General features: G+C 34.3%; 1 protein-coding gene across 1 annotated transcript; it reads right to left on the bottom strand.

Moving 5' to 3' along the window:
• Nucleotides 1-6062: 6062 nt before the first annotated feature.
• Nucleotides 6063-10986, bottom strand: LOC149545083 (CBL-interacting serine/threonine-protein kinase 26-like). Its single transcript, XM_089795578.1, has 14 exons — nt 10545-10986; nt 10383-10445; nt 10226-10297; nt 9959-10066; nt 9786-9866; nt 9645-9698; nt 9420-9545; nt 9134-9223; nt 8926-9048; nt 7735-7836; nt 7193-7309; nt 6822-6884; nt 6653-6727; nt 6063-6496 (listed from the first exon to the last, which is right to left on the bottom strand). Exons 1-14 carry the CDS (start codon nt 10704-10706, stop codon nt 6383-6385), a joined length of 1350 nt encoding a protein of 449 aa, XP_089651704.1. The 5' UTR covers nt 10707-10986; the 3' UTR covers nt 6063-6382.
• Nucleotides 10987-23154: the final 12168 nt, after the last annotated feature.

The following is a 23154-nucleotide window of genomic DNA, read 5'->3' as shown; positions in this document are numbered from 1 at the left end:
AATTAACTTGCTGTACAGAGAAGGAGTGCGTTGCTTTAAGTAAATTATCTTTGTTTATTTTTCTTTTGTGAGTGGTTTCCAACAATTAATGATTTTAATTGCTGTCATAGTTCAATCATATGTATGTTTAACAACATTGATGGACTGTTTATCCATGGCAATTATAGTGTATCATGGACTTAGCAGGGAATAGTCTATTGTCCTTTGTTAAATGATAATGTCAGTATTAATGCTTGAGGTTATATCATTTTGCAAGCTTGAGATGTAAGAAACGTAGTTCTAAAACATAGTTTTTAAAAAAAAATTATGGTACCTTCTTGTGGCAATTTATGAATATTGTTAACATGAGTGGGTATGAAAAGAGATAACAATTATCCAACAGCTGATTAATATTATTTTTATTTTTTTATGGTACCTTCTTGTGGCAATTTATGAATATTGTTAACATGAGTGGGTATGAAAAGAGATAACAATTATCCAACAGCTGATTAATATTATTTTTATTTTTTTATGGTACCTTCTTGTGGCAATTTATGAATATTGTTAACATGAGTGGGTATGAAAAGAGATAACAATTATCCAACAACTTATTAATATCAGAAGAGATATAGCATATTTCAATATATATTTTTAACACTGAGTAGTGCTGAAAACCAGTATATAACTTAGAAACATATTGCAAAATTGTTATGTCTTAAGTATGATTGTTCTTATTTCCTTATGGATGGGTGTATATGGCAATGGGAGGGTGGAGATGGATGCATTTTGTTTTGCTTCTCTCAACCTGTCTAGTGTTGCGTGGTAGGATTCATTACATTTTGACTCTCCATGCATCATGTTGACGAATTTTTGTGCTTGGCCAAGCCATCTTTTATCATTTCAGTAGAAATACTGTTATTCTGACAATGCGTATGGGTAGATATGCATACTTTATTTGAAGCATAGATTAGATATGTTGAATTGTACATATGGATAATTATGTTCTCTTTACTTTCTGCATGTATGTTGATGTGTAGAATTTTATTTTATTTCCTCGCCATATATCTGTGATTAGGCTACTTAGCACATGGTTGTCTGTAGTAAGTTTCACAGCTACACCGGATCCATCCGATTCGTCTTGTTCTGGGAAGCTAACCTTCTTGTGCCAGGGTCAGGGAGTTCTTTATGTCAGGAAGAACCCCGAGGGAGTAATTACTCTGTGGTTGGCGTGGTAAAAGCGCCTGGGCCACACCCCCGTTTCAGATAGCAGATAGACACTTAGTAGTAGGGCAGCGAACACTTGGAGGCTATAAATGCCTATTGGCTGATCACTCATCCTGTCTTTAAGATGTATATGTATTTTTTGAAATGTACTTATGTACCATTTTCATTACGTCGACATTTCATTGAATGGATGTGATGATGTCTTATCTTTTGTGCATAAATACATCCGAACAACATTGTTATTGGAGTTGTATTGAACTATGTAATCTTTTTCAGTTGACTAAATAAAATGTCTTGACTTTTCAACTCCATTGCTGATGTGTATCTTTCTTTTTCCGTATTTCTCGTTTTATGGATGTTTTGGCATAATGTTGTAAGAGTTTAGTCTTTACACCACCCGTAATTGGGGAGATTACCTTGTTTTGCGTGGTGCTTGAATTCCACATTTTCTTCATCCGCATAGCTGATGCGATTCTAAGTGTCATTGCAATTGAGAAAGGCGTAGTGATTACAAGCATGACCTCGTTTAGGTGGAGCACAAAATATTCATTGAAAGCCTTCATATCATTGCTTTGCAAGCTATAGAGGTTATGGGGCGTTATGACGAGAATGGTGGCAGTCAGAAATGCTACTACCATTGTAATGATTGAGACTAGAAAGCTAGCCTCAAATGTTTTTTCATATGCTCTGTTGCATTTATCCCTTTCACGTATGTCCATTTGATAAGTGCTTGTTACAGATTGTTATATCCCATTTTCGATTTAGTCCCACTGATGACAATGAAGCAGCAACTATATTCTATTTTGCTTCCACTCCTGTGATTTCAACCTTATAGCCAATATCACTTTTATCTCTTCTTAACAAGACCATGCTCTGTTTTGTCTCTCTGTTTTTTGCTAGAATTGAATGTCTTGAGTAAATTTTAAAATTGCATAGCATAGGCATGTGAGAAATATTGGGCAACTACTCTTCGGTTTAGGTCTATCATCTCTAATGTTGATGTTTCCTGCAGGTTGATCTGCTATCAATATTTTGTCAAAATTTAGATTTTTCATCTCCTATATTGATTTCTCACATGATAATGGCTTACTAAGCGTGACGACTATTCAAACATTGTACAATTGCAAATTGTTCTGAAGTGCATTTAAAGGATAGTTGGGCACCTGTTTAAGCTTTCCCAGGCAAGGTATTGTTTGTTCTTTCGTTAGGTAATTTGTAGATAACTATGTCAGGAAATGTTTGATGAGTAGATAATATTGCTAATGAATAACACTAGCCTGGTGTTAGAATTTTCACTGTTGATGACCCTACAAAGCTATGAGGGCCAATAAATGGAAATCTATTTACTTTCAAAGTCCCAACTGTTAATTATTGTTAGTTGGACAGCTGTTATTTCTGACCCGGAAATAGCAGCACTATTTATGGGTAGCTTGGACAGCTGTTCGTCCTTATCTATGAATAGCAGTTGTATTTATGGGTGGTTTGGACAGCTGTTTGTCCACTTGCCAAAAATTAGTAAATGGTTATTATTTACTAATTTTAGAGATTCCCTTTTGGACACCTTGCAACCAATTCTATTATTGGCTATTGAGTTGTCTTAATCTCAGCCGTTGGTTTGATTTAATCTCGGTCGTTGATTTACCAACGAGAGTAGTATAAAAAGGGGTCTAGGGGGCATTTGGAGAGTAAGGCAGGAAGCTTTTGGAGAAGCAGTTTGCAGTGTTAGCAAACAGTCTTGCAGTGTTAGCAAGGGAGAAGCTTTCGTGAAGCAGTTTGCAGTGTTAGCAAACAGTCTTGCAGTGTTAGCAAGGGCACAAGAGAGAAGCTTTTGTGAAGCAGTTTGCAGTGTTAGCAAATAGTCTTGCAGTGTTAGCAAGGGCGCAGTGTTAGCGCAGAGATAGCAGTGAGAAATATCAGCGGGAGTAATTAGGAGGTTGTCGGAGTTCTGCCAGTGTGAGGCAAGGAATTTTGTATCTCTTGATTTGCTGAAGTTTAATATAATTTCTCATCTGTAGAACTGGTTTTCCCTTAGGGGTTTTTCCAGGGACAATTTGTCCGAAAATATTGTGTTGATTCTGTTGCGCATTTCTTTCCGTATTTTAAGTGAAGTTGCAGTTGTGTTATTTTTCGATATTAGCTGGGAATTTATTTTCAGCAGTTTAATAATCATTTGTGATAGGAGATTAATAATCAGTGACTGCAATAGTTTGATTTTTCACACCAACAAGATAGCTTGAGGCCATTTTGGACGTCAGGCACACTCTGTAAAGCATGAAAAATCTGAATCAATGTCAAACTTGGCAATCAAAGTAAATATGGCATGACACTCTTCTCCATTGGAGAGAGAGCAATCACAAATGTTCGACTACGAACATCGACCCAAGAAAAGTTTCGAACTACACAATTGGTTGTTACATTTTGTCACTAAATGAATATGAAATCATGCAAATCTACTATAAATGTGGCCATAAATGCAGGTTTGTCCTTATGAATATGAAATCATGCAAATCTACTATAAATGTGGTCAATAAATGCAAGTTTGTCCTTTTGCTTCAATCTCATGCGACTCATTCAAAATTGGAAACCCAACATCCAACTGCCATTTTTAAATGGCACAAGCTATCCTCTCAACAGAATGTATTAGAGAGGCAAAATATTGAATTTTTTTTTAGAATTGCAAAATTACAACTATTTTTTCACAAATTTAGTATTGTTTTCAAGTAATTTATAAAGAATTCATTTGGAAATATGTGTTTTTGTCAAAGGATCTTTAGTTTATTAGTGAAGTTGATTGGTTCACAAAGAGTCTACTAGAGATCAAGTCCTCCTAAATAAAAAGCCCCTCGACATAAAAAAGAAATGGGATGGAACCTGATGAGATAGATGAGAGAATTTTAATATTGTTTTAACTTCTTTCGATCAATACATGTCACTAACATAGAATCTTCCAATTGTCATAATCATCCTATTATTTATTTAATTGTTTATACCATTTTCTTATCTTACTTTCATTTTCCTTATAACATAGTTTCCTAATCATTTACATAAGTGGTTGAGCATCATGGCAACCTTGTTTTTGTAAGTTCATGTCATTTTAAAAACTTTTTAACTCACTCTTAAATTTTAATCTCACAGTCTTGGTTTCATGACACTAGAAACCCTATTTTCTTCTTGCATCTTTTTAATTTTCTGATTGATATCTCAAGATTCTATTACCTATCAAATGGATACTGGTCTTGGATTAGGAGTAATCTAACTCACTCTTCCACAAGCATTACTTTTTTAGTTTTGTTACTCATACAGAACGCCAATCCAAAAGTTTCAACAAGCAAATATTGAAATTTCACTTCTATTTCAAATTTAAACAATAAAATAAAAATCCAATTGAGACTTCCAAATTCATTTTTAATTTCTTCGATAATTGACACAAAATGTGTTTTTTTTTTGTTCAATTTTAAAGATGAATAAGCTCCCAAAACAAAAGATAATTAAACACTACATTTTTCACATTCAATCTTGCTAGATAGTGTTATAATAAGTCTGAGTCTCACATTGGCTGAACATCACATCGACTGAACATCATACATCGAATCTTCCAAAGAACTCAAACAAATAGCAACAACTTTAAAAAAAAAACTAGAATAGGCAACTTATGATAATTAAAAAATAGATCGTTACAGTGCATTAAAAATTAGTAAGTGCAAAATGGTAAAAAATAAATGCCAAACTTAGTCTAAATGTTACTAAATTAAATAATTTCTTAATGACTTTTAGTAAATAATTTCTTAATGACTTACTTTCCCTTAATGAATATAAATATAATTTTAAATTAACAATATATATACATTATTTTCCTTTAATAACTTATATCAAATTGTTGATCAAATAATTTAATCTTTAAACTAGATTGTATTTTTTAAAATGAATTATTATAATAAAATAAAATAAATATTGAATACATTTAATTATATAATATTGTGTGAAAATGATATTATTTATCAATACATAACTAATATATAATATAAATATAATTACATATATACTATCATATTATATATTTATAATTTATAATTTGTATTATAATATTTTTTTAAATATATATTACAACTGAAAATGAGTTCATATAACATTTTTTTTAATATATAATTAATATAAAAAATTAAAAATCTTAATCAAACAATTTTTCTTTTTTGGGAATTTTCAAAAGATTCAAAGATATTAATAATGTATAATACATTCTAACATAAGCACAAAAACTATACAATATTAATCTATTGTTTGTTTATTAATGGTGCAACATTGTATAATGTCAATTTTATATGCTTTTCTATATTTCTAATTATTCTTTCAAATAAAAACTCTATCAACTACCCTTGCACCTCCTTCTGATGCAAGTGCTAGTTTAAATATACCCACTTTTTTAATACTATCTCATAAATGATATTTTAAACCCTCGTTCATTTTTTTTTTAAAACACACTTATCTAATCGCACGAATTCATGGAAACTATGATTTGTCGCTAGGTAGTTTAGAAGTTCCATCATCTGTTATAGCTCTTCCACTTGCTCATTACCTCCGTTGAAGTGGCATCTTGACCCTGAAAATAATTTATTAGTGTGTTGTAAACGTGTGAGTTCTTTAATTATCATTATTGTTATTCTATCCTATCATCCAAGCGTGTAAGTTGAAAGTGTCAATAACAAGTTAAAACTGCTTTTCCTAACGAGTTTTGTTAGAGTAATCGATGACCTAACTTGGCTTATAAAATAAATGAGCACCATGCATGATGCATCCCTCTTGGTGTACTACAAATCTTCTTACCATTTCAACTTTCATGTCTGCAACTACCCAATCAGATATTTGACAAGACTATTTATCATTCATTTCCATTTGGCCGGGTAATATAACACTAAAGTCGCGATGGACAAGTGAACAAAGCCGTGCTTTAGCTGGCAGGTCGTATTCTGCAATAATTCAGATTTATCAGACCTCTCTGACCATGACCATCACATGCAAAACACCCCTTTACCACTCACTTGCAGTTGTCGCTAGTACAAAAGTGCGTGCTACAAAGACTATAAACAAGCCTACCCAGAAAGATATAGACCACATGCTCGCAAAAAATCAACAGTACAATCAATGAATATTCGGAACATTGATACGGAGAGATTAATTAATATTAACTGCAAGTAACTCCCTCCTCTGCTCTCCATACACTATTATCTTCCTCGAAGTTCACGTTGCCTGAGGGAAGATTATCTGAGCTAAGATTACCAGAGAGTTTTCTGCACAACTGCACATGCAAAAAGGTAAAGGAATCATCAGTCAAAACAATAGATTACTTACTTCTTAAAGGGTTTATTTTGCATCGATTATTGTGAACTCGTGAGCGTTTTTTTCTCTTTTTTGTCTTATATGTTGGACGAGTAAAAACTTTTTTGTTTTTCACCTCTCTGTAAAGGGCTACATCTCCAGAAGATTTACGTAGCTCAACCACGTGCAAACAAGGGGTCACCTCGAAAACCTGCGATAAATTAAAAAGAGAATACATTATTACATTATTAAATACGTGTTTCATTGATTTACCTTATAAATTTTCGAGCTAGCTAAATTCTCACCTCGGTTGTCACCGCCAGGTGTCCGTTTTTGCTAGATTTTGGATTCTCTTGTCTTAAGATGAGCTGCGATAACAACAGAATCAAATCAATGCATATCTCGTTATTAAATATGATCTAATTGATCCTATCACATTAGTTAAATATAAGCTAATTAATCATATCCAACCACGTTGGAAAAAATTATTGGATAATAAACGTTTGGCATTGGCCAATCCGAGTACAAAACGTGTTTCCTTTGAACAGATATTCTGAGGAGTTTATCCTATAAACTAATTTGTACTGGTCCGGCTAGAGATTAGCCGTATGATACGAACAACATGTATTCTAGATAATGTAAATAAATACGAGAGCCAAAAGAGACGTATACAAACCTTTCCATTCTTTTTCTGCACTTCAAATCCCATATCCGTCACAGTCTCCTCTATTTTCTCAAGAATGTCTTTGGCGGGATACATGGAAATAAACCTAGTTTTCCTTTCTGCGGCATCCTGTAAATCGTAAACAGAGATTCAAATGTCTGCATTATAGGATTGTTTTAATATATATATATATTTAGGAAAAATTTGATTATTTTCAACATCTAAATGTACACAATCTCTATGTTGGGATGTGAAATCTAACCGTCTAATGACTGGTCGTTCTCTTTTATTTTTTCCTATTCAAAGAGCTATGTATAGTTTATATATTGTAATTGGAGATTAGATTAATAGATTGACATCGTGCTTGGAATGTGAAGTATAAAGGTTTTACGACTTAGAAATTTGATTAATAGATTAGCTTGAAAGTGGATTAGACAATTGCTGAACCACTATAGAACAGCTTGTCTTATATTGTTCTTATTTTCCGTTTCAATTTTAGTTCTCTACTTGTTTTAAATTTACAATCTATTTTATGAAATTGAAAAAGCCTTTACCTCTTCTTCAAAGAAACCTGAAAGGTCAAGGCTGCCAGACATAGCTATTAACTGGAATGCATTCATAAGAACTGGCCCAGTTTCCTCTGTCAGCAGATGCTCCTGCAATTTTATTAAAGAGAAAAAGTTAATTTCTTTCCATTGAAAAAGACACAATTCGTGTTAAAGAAGGTAAAGGATTTACAGCTGCTAACTCTTTCTCAATGAAAAGGAAATGACACATGTTTAAGCTATGGTAGTCTATAACAGGACGGAAAGGGCAAAAGTCTCTATCGCGGACAGAAAAACAAATACGTGTCGGTATATTGCTGGCCATGGTCTCTGCCAGTGGTGCATTTTAGACCTGAGCCTCGCAGTGTCCGGCACACGTCAATTCTATTTAATTGATTAATAATTCTTGTCGCCCTTTGAGGAAAATTATTGGTGTGTCCAATTAAATTGTCTAAAATCTTAATTTAGAAGCAAAAATCATGACTACTTAAGAAAAAGGAGTGGAAGTAGGAGAATATATTTAAATGATTAATAATTCTTGTCACACTATGAATGTTTTTAGCTCCGGCTTGAGGAAATTTATTGGTGTGTCCAATTAAATTGTCTAAAATCTTAATTTAGAATAATCAAAAAAAAAATGATGACTACTTAAGAAAAATAAGTGGTTGTAGGAGAATATACCCAGCTAACATTATTAACTGTAATTTATATGATTTTGATCACGGGAGAAGCTTATAAAAAAAGTCAGATCATAACAAGAAGCCACAGAATTTATATGACATTTGAAAGATACTTTTTGAATCCCCCACAAAATTTGTGGCTGAATATCATTTTGCATGTTTTCAAATATGATTGTGTCACTTTATATAATATGGCTGTCCCGTGTCAATTTTAAGAGAGATGTAAATATGTGAAAAACTATCTTCCTTGACTACATCAAAGTTTAAATCATCGAAATATTTTCAAAAAAATTCCACAATTCCTATGTAAAAGGTATGTAATTGTTCTCTAAATTTGATTGTATAAACAAACAAATCCCCAAACAATTACACAGTATTTAAAATTGTAAAACAAAGGTATCTTCCTTTCTTTTGACTGAAGTTTAGAAAGCATTTGAACTGTAAACTTTATTTTTGGTTTTTGGTTTTACCACACATATACTTCTACAAGGGGACCCCAAGAAGTTGTTGAGAAAAGTACCTCCGCATTTGTGAAAGCAGCATTGACATCATCCAGACTGGTGTCCTCTTCCTCCACAAGTTTCGCAGGACAGTATCCTTCCTTGAACCACTCGTTCTCAATTATTTCCGGTATGGTTATTCTCTGCAGCAACCCCAAATTATTCAGATAATTATGTCCAGAATATTTCCAATCTCATATATTGCCTAAAGGATGATCCACCCTATACCGTTTTGGGATTGGGATCCAGAATTCTTTTGATCAAGTTGCGAGCGCCTGGAGACAGCCAATTCGGACACTTGAAATCGCTTTTGAAAATCTGCACAACACATAATCGAGTTAATCAATTGCCTCGTCAGAAATTTCACAGTATTTCAACTGTGTGCCCAACAATTAACAGAAAATAATTTCCTCCTGATAAGATTTTGAAGATAACAGCAATTTGCGACTAACAATTAACAGAAAATGATTACCATATGATAAAGATCTACATGTAGCAGCAATTTCATATTTACCTTCTGATATAGGACTGCAAGATTTCTGTCGTCAAACGGCAACCACCCCGTCAATAGAACAAAGAGAATTACACCGCAGGACCACAGATCGGCGGTAGCCCCGTCGTAGCCTCTATCAGCAATAACCTGCGGTAATCAAACATTATAAGGTAAAGAAATCTGGTCGCCTTCAACAATTGTACCTAAAAACCTTAAAATCTGCTGTAAAATGTCGCTGTTCTTCACCTCTGGGGCTACGTAGTTAGGACTTCCACAAGTTGTGTGTAGCAGCCCGTCTGCCTGCAAAGATTTTCCATACAACGGCATCAAATTCCGATATAAGTACTACTGCACATGAATTGTTTCAAATGCTTGATGTAAACATACCCTACACTGCTGCGGCAAGGCACTGAGACCAAAATCGGAAACTTTTACGTTGCCCTTGGCATCCAGAAGCACATTTTCTGGCTGCAAAATCAATTTGAGCATTTGTCATTCACCAGAACATTTTTCCAAAACCATGGAAACAAATTGAAACTCCGCCGTTCGGAATATTTTACCTTCAAATCCCTGTGGTAAACGCCCCTGCTATGGCAATATCCGACCGCGTCAATTAGCTGCTGGAAATACTTTCGGGCTACGTTTTCTTGCAGTTTCCCGTTACACGCCTGAATCATGGGATTACATTTACAGGTGAAAACAAAGATAAATTTTCGGACAAGAAATTGAAAAGCTTTACGATTATATTTACAGGCGAAAGCAAAGGTATCAACAAGAAACAGAAAAGCTTTACGAAAGCAAAATTTTCCTAGTTTTGTCACACTCACGATTTTGTCAAACAATTCTCCCCCGGTGACAAACTCGAGAACAATATAAATCTTCTTCTTGCTCGCCAAAACCTGTCAGAAAAAGTGACATATCAGCTCTCTGTTAAAGCTGCCTTTAGAACTTTTCATCACAAAGCCTGCTCCCGCAGCCACATACCTCGTATAATCTCACGACATTAGGATGTTTGATGAGCTTCAGCGTGCAAATTTCCCGCTTAATCTACACACAACAGATCAAGCACCTGCCAAATCAGCAAAACAAAAACATCGCAATTCTTTCCAACCAAAATCTCTCCTTTTTGAGGCTCTCCTTCCTTACATGGCTCACGATTTTGTACTGAAAAACCTTCTCCTTGTCCAGGATCTTCACGGCATAGCTCTGCCCCGTCTCCACGTTTATCGCAAACTTAACCTTTGCGAAATTCCCCTCTCCGAGAACCCTTCCTAGCTCATATTTTCCAATTCGGTTTTTTATGTTCATTCCCGTTCCCTTGTTCGCCAGAGGTACTAAAGCCCGGTAAATCCTCTCGCAGGCCTAGGCCTCAGCAGCAATCTTAATAAGCACCAAACCAGGGTTCGAATCTCCAGGCACGATATTATTTAACACAATCAGAGACCCTCTTTTATAGGGCTTCAGATATTCCTCCCTATCGCCACTCACAGGGCGCTTGAACTGGCGGCGAAGGTTCGAATCGTGGCACTCACCAAACAAACAATGCTTTCAAGCAATTCTGACCTGACGGAGCGCTGAGAAAACTGTGCAAGGATGAGTCTTTGTGTGGCCCTATTTTTATAGCCGGACGGATGTGGGACCCGGGTGAACTATTACGCGCCGTGTGAATATTCTTTCCTTTACCGGCCAAGCAAAATTAATTTTTGGAGGTCCATTAAACGTTGCGAAGCTGAGCAAACAACGTGAATTATGTGAGCTTGACCATTGGGTTCATTATTATTTCTGGCTTTATTCACACCTCGGATTCACCTTACATATAAAACATGATGGAAATGAAGCCCGACGTTTCGTGATCAGAAACATGTGGAGTGAAAAACACTCATTAAAATAGATGATTGAAAATGTGGTGTTATCTTTTAATGGATTACAATTATATATATATATATATAATGCAGTTCAAGAATTTAATATGGGTTATTGTTATTTCAATACTTCGTGAGTGGGAGGAGGGACCAAGGTCATCGAGGTCAATAAATTGATTATATATGAATTTTTTTTAGATAGATTGGAAGTCTTTGCCATATGATTGGGTTGTTATTATATAACATTGATCCAATGGATGAGAGGTTGCCTACTCTTGTGTTGATTATAGTGATCCCCTCTACTTTGTTTATAAGCATTTGTAATTATTTCTAATTAAGGGGATAGAGTATTAGATTTAGAGAATGTTTTAGTAGTCGTTTTTTTTTTTTGGGCACTTAACTTCTTAATTGTCAATTTTAAAGGCATTCAAAAAAGAGAATTAGATGTCTAAACATTTGTTCATAAGTACTAATAGTTTTGAGTGCACAATAATTGGAGCATCTTTAAGTAGGTATCATGCAACACTTTGACATGACCATTTGTTCGCCCTTATGCGCTTAACGAATTCTATAGGGAGCATCTTAGTATTTGAAAGTCATAAAATATTTTTTTAAGTAGCTAAGTTGCTTAATGAGAAAACAAAAACAAATTGTTAAAATCTAATGCATGGTTTAGCCTATACAGGTGCACGAAATCATCTATAACAACTATTAGTACATTTCCCCTAAAGAACTTGAAAGACAACTTTCAATGATACATAAGAATGGAAAATACCATTAAACTTCTTAACATCTATCTATGCTTGAGCACAATGTGTTTACATGATATGTGTGTGTGTTATTTTTAGCCTTTTTATCTTCTTCTTGTTTTTGGGTTGGTTTTTCCTTTTCTTCTCTTTCCATTTTGTATTTCTTAGGTTTAGTTGATTTTTACCCTCAATTTACATTTATAAATATTTCCTTAATTTAATGCTTTGGTTTATGTATTTTATGTTTCTTTCTTTCTATTAGTTTCGTGTGGTCTTATAGGTTTCTTGTTTAGTTTTTTGTGAGATTTTTTGTGCTCCCGTCATTTACTTGTGTCTTCCCTAATTATTCCTTTATGTTATTATTTCATTATTATTTTTAGTTTTGATTTAAATCTTGGTGTGTGTGCTTCCTCCTTTCCTTAGTCCATTTATCTTTTGAGTTGGTCCTTATATGCAACTCACTTTCTTTTGCATCTCTTGCTCTCTTTCATCTTGATCATGGATCATGTAGTGTGATTCAAAACGTTGATGGTAGGAAATGCTTATACAATTTAATTGAGAAGCTAACCATTGTAATTGCAATGGATTGTGGAAATTTGATGCCCCCATATTAAATTGCTACAACTAAATTGATACTTAAAAAGGGAAGTTTTCAAAAAAATAAAGGAGTTAACCAAAGGCTATTTATGTTTTGAAAATGGACAAAACAAAAAGATGTATTTGACAAATTATCTTCCCTGTTGTAGAAGGAGAAAAGGATACGATGAGGATAGAAGGAGATAAGGGGGAATGCACATTTTTCCTTTAATAGGCCAACACCAATCTCTAAGGAAATTATACCTTATCAATTGATGAGCTTAAGGGGCTTTCTAATGAATGGTTCATAAGGCACAACACTTGGTGAAGGTTTTGCAAATGGGGTTGCAAGCTTTGGGTTTAACTGTGGAGGAAACTCTGTAGTTAAGCGCGCTCAGGCTGGAGTAGTACTGGGATGGGTGACCTCTCGGGAAGTCCCGGTGCTTCACCCCTGTGAGCATCACCTAGATCCAATGAGTGTTAAGTGTTCCATTTATTCTCATGAGAGATGGATTCATGTTGAATCACTACTCATGAAACATGGGTCATCGAGTTTGACTCAAAATCACACAGTTAAATCCTGATATTCACATCACAATTTGACTAGCTGTGGAAATCATCTCCTACTTATCAATTGATGAGCTTAAGGGGCTTTCTAATGAATGGTTCATAAGGCACAACACTTGGTGAAGGTTTTGCAAATGGGGTTGCAAGCTTTGGGTTTAACTGTGGAGGAAAATCTGTAGTTAAGCGCGCTCAGGCTGGAGTAGTACTGGGATGGGTGACCTCCCGGGAAGTCCCGGTGCTTCACCCCTGTGAGCATCACCTAGATCCAATGAGTGTTAAGTGTTCCATTTATTCTCATGAGAGATGGATTCATGTTGAATCACTACTCATGAAACATGGGTCATCGAGTTTGACTCAAAATCACACAGTTAAATCCTGATATTCACATCACAAATTATACCTACACAAAATGTTGAAATCTTTAGTTGCAAGACATAGGGTACAAAATATTGAATGCACAAGATTGCATGTATCTTCAATAATTAGGAAGTTCCATTTGAAGTTTTCCAGGCTTTTTATAGATGTGATATTAGAGAAATCCCAAAAGTATTTAGATAATCAAATTCTCATTTACACTATGAGTAGTTAGGCATCATTTCTTATGAAATTTCTAGGTGTGTTTCCATCAAGGCCTAGATAATGGGCAGCCTTGGCTTTGCAAAATAGGGAACCATCAAATATTTTACTTGTTGGAGGAGAGTTCATCACAAACACTAGAGTCGTTCCTAAAGAGCTAAAAATTCATGACATCTCACTCTCTTCAAATGTCACTTATCATAAAATTCCTTTGAATTTGACGTAAACCTTTCATGGTGAGAAGAATCTAAAGTCCATAATCTTCATGAAGTTTACTTAGATTAATACATATTCATATTAGTTATCATGTAGACACCTAGGAGTTTTCATATTCATATGAGTTGTCATGTAGACAACACAGTAGTTTGCACTCTAATTGAGCACATATTGTCTACTATATCTCATTATGAGATACATCTTTGTATTCTTATCCTCTCATTGTATCACACACTTTCATGCACAATGGAGGATAATCCACCTTTAGTAAACATGTGCTTAGGTGTGATGCTTATCACTTGCATAACTCCTAGTCATTCTGATTGCCTTTATATTTAGGCACATTTATAATGTATTCATCTCAACAATTGGGCATTCTACATTGTATTGTTGATCATTATTGGTTGAATCAATTGATCATCATTTTTCCCATCTCTCTTGTGTTATCTATTGAGCTTCTTGATTTTGGCATTTTTACTCTTTGCAATAGGAAAATTCTTACTTGGTATCAGAGCTTGAGGCAGATTCTTACATGGTATCAAATCCATAGGATTTTCATTGCATAGCCATTGGAGAGAATGTTTTTGTTTGTTTTAGGTCAAGATTGGAGCTTGTTGGTGCAAATCATATGTTTGCATCAAATTTAGAAGATCCAAAAACCCCTAAATTGACTCATGTTTCATCCAAATCGGACATTGGGAGTGAAATCTAGAGTCATTTGATTTTTGGAGGTGTAATGATGAAAATTAAGAGAAAATCATTACAGAGGTGATTTTCAAACAACGATATCTCCCTCATCCAAACTCCTTGTTTTGAGCAATTTTTTATTGTTTTGGGGTAGAATTTTATGATCTACATATTGGGTTTGTGATCTATATTCTTGAATTTTTTTGAAAATTGCAACTCCCAATATTTATAACTTTAGAGGCTTCATTATGGCTCATACATACACATTTACAAGCGTTATTTTTTTTAAAAGTTCGTGACTCTTTGTCTACTTTCTAGATTTGGTATCAGTATAAGTAGACATAGTACTTTCAACATTTGGTCTTTTTTGGCATATTTTGGCACTTGTAATTAATTAGACCCTTGTGAGATCTTATGTCCTGATTGTATTGCATCTTTTACTGTTTCATATTTTTTGTTGAAATAATCATAATTAAGAGTCCACTTTGGCTAGATTGAGGAAGTGGCAATTTTATTTGCACCATATAAAGTGCCAATATCATATATTTAGGAGGGCGGGTGGGGGGGAAGTGGCAATTTTATTTGATCTTTCTTTCGAGTTTGACATGATTATGGATACTTTCTTACAACATTTGTAGGAGGTCTCTTTCACTTTAGAGAAGACATTTGAGTCTTTGGAGATTGGTTTACATGAATCTCAAACTTTACTTGAGATGTCACATTGCATGGTTGATCATACTCATGTGTTAGAGATTCTTATTTAGTTTATAGAGACATCCTACATTCTAAGGGTTCTTCCTAATTATTGGGGAGGATTCTTTGATACACCTATGGCAGCATTCCTTCATAATGGGAGAAACATTATTCAATTTTATTTTTTCAACTTCTACATTGATTCAAGAGCATCTTTCATGGGTGTACAGTCTACATTAAGGGGGGTGTTTCTTTGCTTTTCTTCACTCTTCTTTTGAGGAGACTTACTTTCTTTGGAGAACTAAAGTCTTACATGGTGTAGTTATCTTTGGTTCCTTTCTTGTCACCTTCTACTATTGAGATGGTCCTAATTAGTTCATGGCATCTTCATCATTCAAGGACATTGCAACACATCCATAGACTTCAGAGAGTTCCTACTTAATATAGATTCCCCTTCCGTCTTCCTATCCACAATGGGAAGCCTTCTTGGATTTTTAGTTGGTGTACATCTTCTTCCTAAGGGGAGAAATGTTGTTTGTAGGCGTTGGATTATCTTTTGTCTTCAAGCATTTTCCATACTTATAGGACATTATTCATGTTGGGGGGGATACTATTTCTCCTTATTTCCTTCCTATGGAGGGATTCTATATTGCATATGCATGATGTATTTCATAATACGAGGGTCTTGATTACTCCATCCTTGCATGCATCTTGCTTTATTTTTCATCTCTCTTTTTGGGGGAGGGTTTTCCCATGAGGTTTTCCCTCTTTCTCTGCTTTATGATAGATTGCATTGCAGATTTTTTACACTTTTTGTTTGTACATGGGTACCTAAAATGGTATATTCATATTAGTTGTCATGTAAACACCTAGGAGTTTGCATATTCATATGAGTTTTCATGTAGATAACACATTAGTTTGTATTCTAATTGAGCCCATGTTGTCTACTATATCTCTTTATGAGATAAACCTTTGTATTCTTATTTGCTTATTGTTTCACACACTTTCATGCACAATGGAGGATAATCCACCTTTAGTGGACATGTGCTTCGTTGTGATGTTTATCACTTGGATAACTCCAAGTCATCTTGATTGCCTTTATATTTAGGCACATCTATAATGTATTCATCTCAATAATTGGGCATTCTATATTATATTGTTGATCATTATTGATTGAATCAATTGATCATCATTTTTCCCATCCCTCTTGTGCTATCTATTGAGCTTCTTGATCTTGGCATTTTTATTCTTTGCCTTAGTCAAATTCTTACATGGTATCAGAGCTTGAGGTAGATTCTTACAATGTGTTTATATAAGTTGATCATGAACGAAACTCTAAAAATATGTTGAAAAGTGTCATGTGCGTATGATGTTAATCTAATGGATAGAGTAATGATGATGATGGATACCAATTTCACATCCAATAGTAATTGAGTAGTAGGAATATGTTGCACAAGATTAACCATGTTCTAAATATGTATAGTAGCACAACGCAGAGATGTGAATTTTTTGCATATTTTATATATATGGTCTAAATATATGTCATGTGCAACCATGCGTAGAGTTATAGTATACATGAGTGATTTTTTGTGGTGGTACACATGAATAGTAAACAAACATGCAAGTATTAGGTTACACATAACGAATGAAGCTACTTGAACATATATTGCACTACTAAAGAAAAAGGTCTTGATGTTACTTATGAGAATGTTTTGAGCATACGAGTAGCCTCACAGAAAAATTGGGCCACTAAAGGATTATGTAGGGCTATTCTTGTACCATTCACCTCTTCTTGAAAAGAAATGTCCCCTCTCACAATAGTTTTGACTAGAGGAAAATTCTTTGTGGAGATACCATAAGTTGTATCGTTGGTTTGATTAGGATGTTGTCTAGCATAAATCGTAGAAAATGTTTAATGTTCGTTAGAGATAGATTGAGGTGTTAATTAAATCATCCCTTTAGTTTAGATTGACACATATAAATTCCAAGTCCACGGGATGTTGAGAATGCATTGGCTCATGAAGTCAAGGGAAGTGTGGTTTGATTTGTTGTACATTAAATGTTAGGTGTGGACCCAAGTATTGTGGAATATTGAAAACAAAATAATTATCACTAACTACATACAAATGGGATACGAATCTTAGTACAATGGTACAACCTTCCATTGAAGACCCTTAAGTACTTTTTTCATGAAGATGCAACCAAACTTGATTACCTGGCTAAAAGGCTTGGAGCATATGATACCTACCATGACATTCTTTGTGCTTTATTGTTAATATAGAAGAATTTATTGAACGACTTGATGAAAATATCATGAATGCATCATAGGAAGTATTATAATTTATCCTCTTCATATATACTTCCATGTACATTTCAAAAGTGGGTGACATGAGATTTCAACGAGTGTCTCTAGTTGAAGCCTAGGACATGTTTGGAAAAAGACTTTGTACTCTTCAAGGACTTTTTTTCTCTTCTTTGAATTTTGCTTTCGTTCTAATGATGGATCATGGAGCATGATCTATAACATTGATGACAAAATCTCATATAGTCATATCCAAAAACCTATGGACAATAAATAGTTTGTACTCTATATAACTATGAACAATTCTATTTCATTCTCTTGATGATCTTTAGTTGTCTATTGTAAAACAATTATTTGTTCATTTTTTATGTATGACATTCAAAATGAGTACCAATGTTTTTCTAACAAGACATAAACATGTCATGTCATGATCTAATGACTTCATAAATTACTTATGATTACACTACTATAATGATAATGATAATAATAATAATAAATAATGTATGAAAAAGGGTAACTAAGACTTGGATGAGAGAAATAGATGATCCATAAATGGTTAAAGAACTTTTCCAAAGATGCTTTAACATATACATATGGTCATCTTTTTGCTCGGAGAGTAGCGGAGTGACTCTTGATAGTGGGTGGAACCATAGAACACGACAAGAACATTTCATAGTCATCATACAAAGTAAGTAGTCTACCAAAGGGCATCTTGTCAAATAGGATAAAAGAATTTTGATTCATGCTTACCAAACATAGCAAGTTGTGGAGATTAAGACAAACGTTGAGTAAAGTGCAATTTTTAAAATATTTTATCACTTTGTAATGTCTTCAGAAGTTACGCCAATGAGCGAGTAGACATAAACCCTATATGTGGAAGTGATCTGGCTTATGGAGTCCTGGTCAGCAAATATTTAATGAAATGTAAACCATTCCTTTACTAAAACTGAACCTCCTAATCATTGTAACGTAGATTGTACCCCTGCCTTTCTCCTCATATGTCGACCATAGAAAAGGAATATGCCTACTTTAACTGCGAAAATGCGAAAAGGAAAGTAATCACAACGGTCGTGCTATTTTAAGATGGGTTAGTTGGGAAGTTAGAGTTTGACATGAAATCATTTAAATTAGAGATGGTATGGAATAGATTTTAGTTTTGGGCGGATGAGATTTCTTGTAATAAAGTCTATTGGTTGCTAGAATTCAAATTTAGATAATTTTTAAAAATTATTATTAATTTATATATTTAATCATTTTATGTGTATTTTAAATAAGTGGTATTTATTTTAAATTTGTTAGTAGTAATTCTTATATTCAAATTTATGTTGAAATTGTTGTTCATCAAATATCTAAGATTGTTTTTGAATTAAAAAGCAGCATAAATATCTAAGATTTTTATTTTGCATATTGATTTTAGTTGAGTGGATGGGATATTTTGCGATAAAGTTCAATGGCAGTTAGACTGAAATTAATTAACTTCTTCTTTTTCATTTATGTAATAGTTTTATGAACACTATGTATAAGTGTTATCTTAATTACATTTGTTTGTAGTAATTTTTATATTAAAGTTGATGTTAAAATTGTTGTTACTAAGTATTCAAGATTCTTATTTAGATAGACTCTTTTGTTTATATTTATTTTATTTTTTTATGAACGTTATAAATATATGTTATTATATGTATTTGATTATAGCAATTTTCTTGTTAGATTTGATGTTAAATTTGGTTTTGATATTAAAGCAACCAAAACTCGCAAGTTGGCCCTTCTAAAAAATAATGGCAATCCAAATAGTTGACTACCATCAACTAAATCACATTACCACGCCAGATTACCATCAACTAAAGCACATTACCACACTACCCTTAATCCTTAATAACAACAAAAAAATTAACCACCCAAGTTCCCCTAGCACAGGTTTCTTCATAACCACAACAATAATACTACCAACATCTATATTACAATTATAAAAAAACCACACTTACAATAGTAACTATACCAATTAAACCTACTTAACATATAAAATTGTAAAAGCATAAAGCATAAAAGGCCAATAAAAAGTGTCAAGGCTGGAAAGTCCCAGCATAATCAAACAAGCAAAAAAAAAAAACAACAAAAACAACAAGAGAAAGGCTAATATACCACTTAAACCTACTTAACATATAAAGTCTTAAAAGCATAAAACCATAAATGACCAGTAAAAAGTGTCAAGGCTGGAAAATCCCAGCATAATCGAGCAAACAAAAAATAAAACAACAACAAGAGAATGGATAAATCTTAGCCTTCACTTTTCCCTTTCCAGCCAACACCACATTAGCCTAATCTTCAGTGAGTAACCCATAAAGCAACTTAGAATCCTCTATCCCAAGGCCTCCCTCCTCTTTCTATTGCAACATTAGTTAAGGGTAGTGGTCGCATCATGAGTCAATTTCACAACAAACCTTGAAATGGTTCTAAAGCCAAGAACCTTACTTTGAGCTCATTTAGTTCACTACTTGTACCAAGCACATTCTCTGTTAGAGTAAGCCAAACAACACAATTCCCCATGGGGGGTCTTTTAACTTAACCTGCAACATAGGAGGGTTTGAAAAAAACTTCTCTTTTTCTTTTTCTTTTTTATCTTTTCTCCCGGAGAGGAGGCAATCATAGCCAAAATATCTTTAGAGGCATGGTTTCTTGGCTAGGTATCATGGCTAAAGTTATAAGGCTTCACAGAGAAGCTAGCAAAGACATGGGAAGGGTCATTACTCACTGCCTCCTTCATTTTTGACATCCCCTCTACAAAATCTAAGGTCTCCTCTGTAGTACCCACCTCTCTCTCTTCCTCATCCCCTTCCTCTAAATTCCTCCTAGCCATCTCTTTTATTTGAGGATTCTTCTTCCCACTTTCTCAAGAGCCTGACACCTCCTCCTCTATGTCTGGATATCTATTCACCTTTTTCTTCTGTCTAACTTGACTTTTGGCTAATCTACTCAACCTCTACAACCCCCCCAGCCTCCTCTTTTGAATCTCCCAGATCAACATCAACATTTTTTTTTTCAATTTTAGGCTTATTACCTACAACCTAACTCCCATAAATAACAAGTTTATCTTTCTTAGGGTTTATCAATGGGGTAGGGCTAGATGAGGGTTGATGGGTGGGGGCCCTAAACCCTCCACCACATCCAATTCTCAAAGGATTTTGTGGGGCCAAAATATTCTTAGCAACAACACACCTAGGTGGACATAGAACAAGATGAAAATTATACAAGTAGACAATAAGACCCTAATGGAGGATGGTATAATTTATGCCCTTTCTTTTTTTCTCCCTTACTTCTAAAACAATGTCTTCAAGCTCATGAAGCAGGGAAAAAGGAATAGAAAGAACATCACGATTACATAAATGATATAGCAAAGGAAAGTAATAATAGTAGAAAACCCCAAATCTACCCTCCAAGGTTAGGTATTTCATGATAACCAAACATACCTCATTCCACGATTCAGAGAGTTTTTCATGTAGGAGCGCTCCCCTATGTCAGATTGACTCCTTATCATCTCTGATGAATATATCAAGGCTAATCTCACCTAAAACTTTAGTCACTTTGTTTCATTTTATTCATTCCATCAAAAGATTTATCACCATAGTAATGGTTCTTCATTTACCTAAAAGGATATCCCATTAATCGTCACTCTCCTATCCATCCAAGAACTAACAAATTGCTGAGAACAGTTCTCATCATTGCCCACTATGACTTCCATTAGGGGAATCAAACATCCCTCCTTCAACACAATCTATGTGTAGGGCTTTCTCACACTATCCTCAATGCTGGTGGGCTCAATTCTCACCAAGTCGCCAACCATATTTTCCTTCAAACCCGCATCCACTAAGAACTCTAGATTTGCAAACTTATAATAATTTCACAAGAAGCCAGGATAACACTTTAAATCCTCAATAGGATGAAAACATTTTATGTATCTTTCATTCCTAAAAAAGTAGAATTTGTTGTAATTATTCCAGTGAGTGGTCTTACAAAATTCATCCCTTCTCCTCAAGGCAACCACATGTGAAATGTCACCTCTCTGATCAATTTTAAATATAATCTTTTACTAAAGATCATGCAAAATGTGATTCATTTAAAATCACCATATATTAATTAAATTAATTCAGACAAGATCTTGCTTAATCTTTTCCATAAGCTAACTAGAGGGCATCATAATTATTAGACCTCTCCACTCCCAATTATTAGTCACATCAATCCTCTTTTCTTGCAACTTATTAAAAAAAAATGTTTTATCATAACGTGTCTATAACTCCACCCAAGAGGTACAAATTAAAATTACAAAAATCACAACTCTAAACTTTATGTATTTTGTCAACTTATCTAACCAATAGGAAAGCCATAAAAAGAGACACATCGTCCTTCCTTGTGAGCGTAATTTTTCTCCCTTTTCATAATGGTGATGATATCAACTGGCATGCTTGCCATATTTTGCAAAAACCTTAAACCTTGGACATGCAACATAAAGATAACCATAATGTCTACCAATGCATTACCTTCTCTATAAGTGTGTTGCAGGTGATAAGTATTTAAATTTTCTAGGAGGTACTAGATGTCACCCATTATGCCAACTATGGCCCATCCAGGATTCATATACCCCTTTACCAAGTCCAAAATCTCCTTCGAGTCTCCCTCCACACATATATGTTTCTATCCAAGGCTAACAACCAAATATAATCCCTAGTAGAGAGCCATAGCCTCCACAACATTATTAGAAATGTTTCCAAGGTTTTCCACATAAATAATTAGTTAGTTACCTTCCCTCAGGATTCGTGACAAAGGCTTAATCGCCTCTTGTGTGCTATAAGTTGAGTGGTTGTATCAGGAATTGAAAGATCATTTTTTTAGTGCAATGACAACCTCACTCTAACATAAGCACCCCACCACCAACAATACATCCTCCTCCCACAGGCCTATCAAAGTTGAGTTTCAACATTGGGTACCTAGGGGGAATCCATTTGGCTTTCTTTCTTGCAACGGATTTTAAGTTATCAAAATTATAAAAGGAACCTGGGATTTTTCAATTCTTTGCCATCTTTTGTTCCCCAATAGGCGAGGGTACTAAAGGTTTCTTCATACTACATTGAATTTTTTCCATTAGGAGCAAGTGCAACATATTACTTACCATCTCCTCCAATATTTTTTCTTCCCTAAATTTGATTATTTCTCTGCTTCTAGATTCCCCAATAGATATGAGGGGGAATGTGATTCTAGAGAAGCCTTGATAAATTATGGAATAAAGATAAATCCTTGTTTAAAACAAATTATTGTAAATCATTGACAAATAAGAAAGATGTGTGTTATACTTTCCTATTTAGCCTTACAAAGGTAACACCTATTAGGGATCTAAAATCATCTCTTCCTAAGGTCATCCATAGTAAGAATTTTACCACGAAGCACCATCCACCAAAAGTTAACCTTAGGAATTAGTTGGTTGTTCCAAACTGTCTTCCAATAGGGAGGATTTTGATCTTTACTAAAGAGAATAAGAT

Source organism: Cupressus sempervirens, chromosome 8 (genome assembly GCF_028749045.1).
Source record: "Cupressus sempervirens isolate cs-2001-9-10 chromosome 8, ASM2874904v1, whole genome shotgun sequence".
NCBI lineage: Eukaryota > Viridiplantae > Streptophyta > Pinopsida > Cupressales > Cupressaceae > Cupressus > Cupressus sempervirens.
Note: the sequence above shows the minus strand (reverse complement) of the source record. Positions and strands in the feature narration are given on the sequence as shown.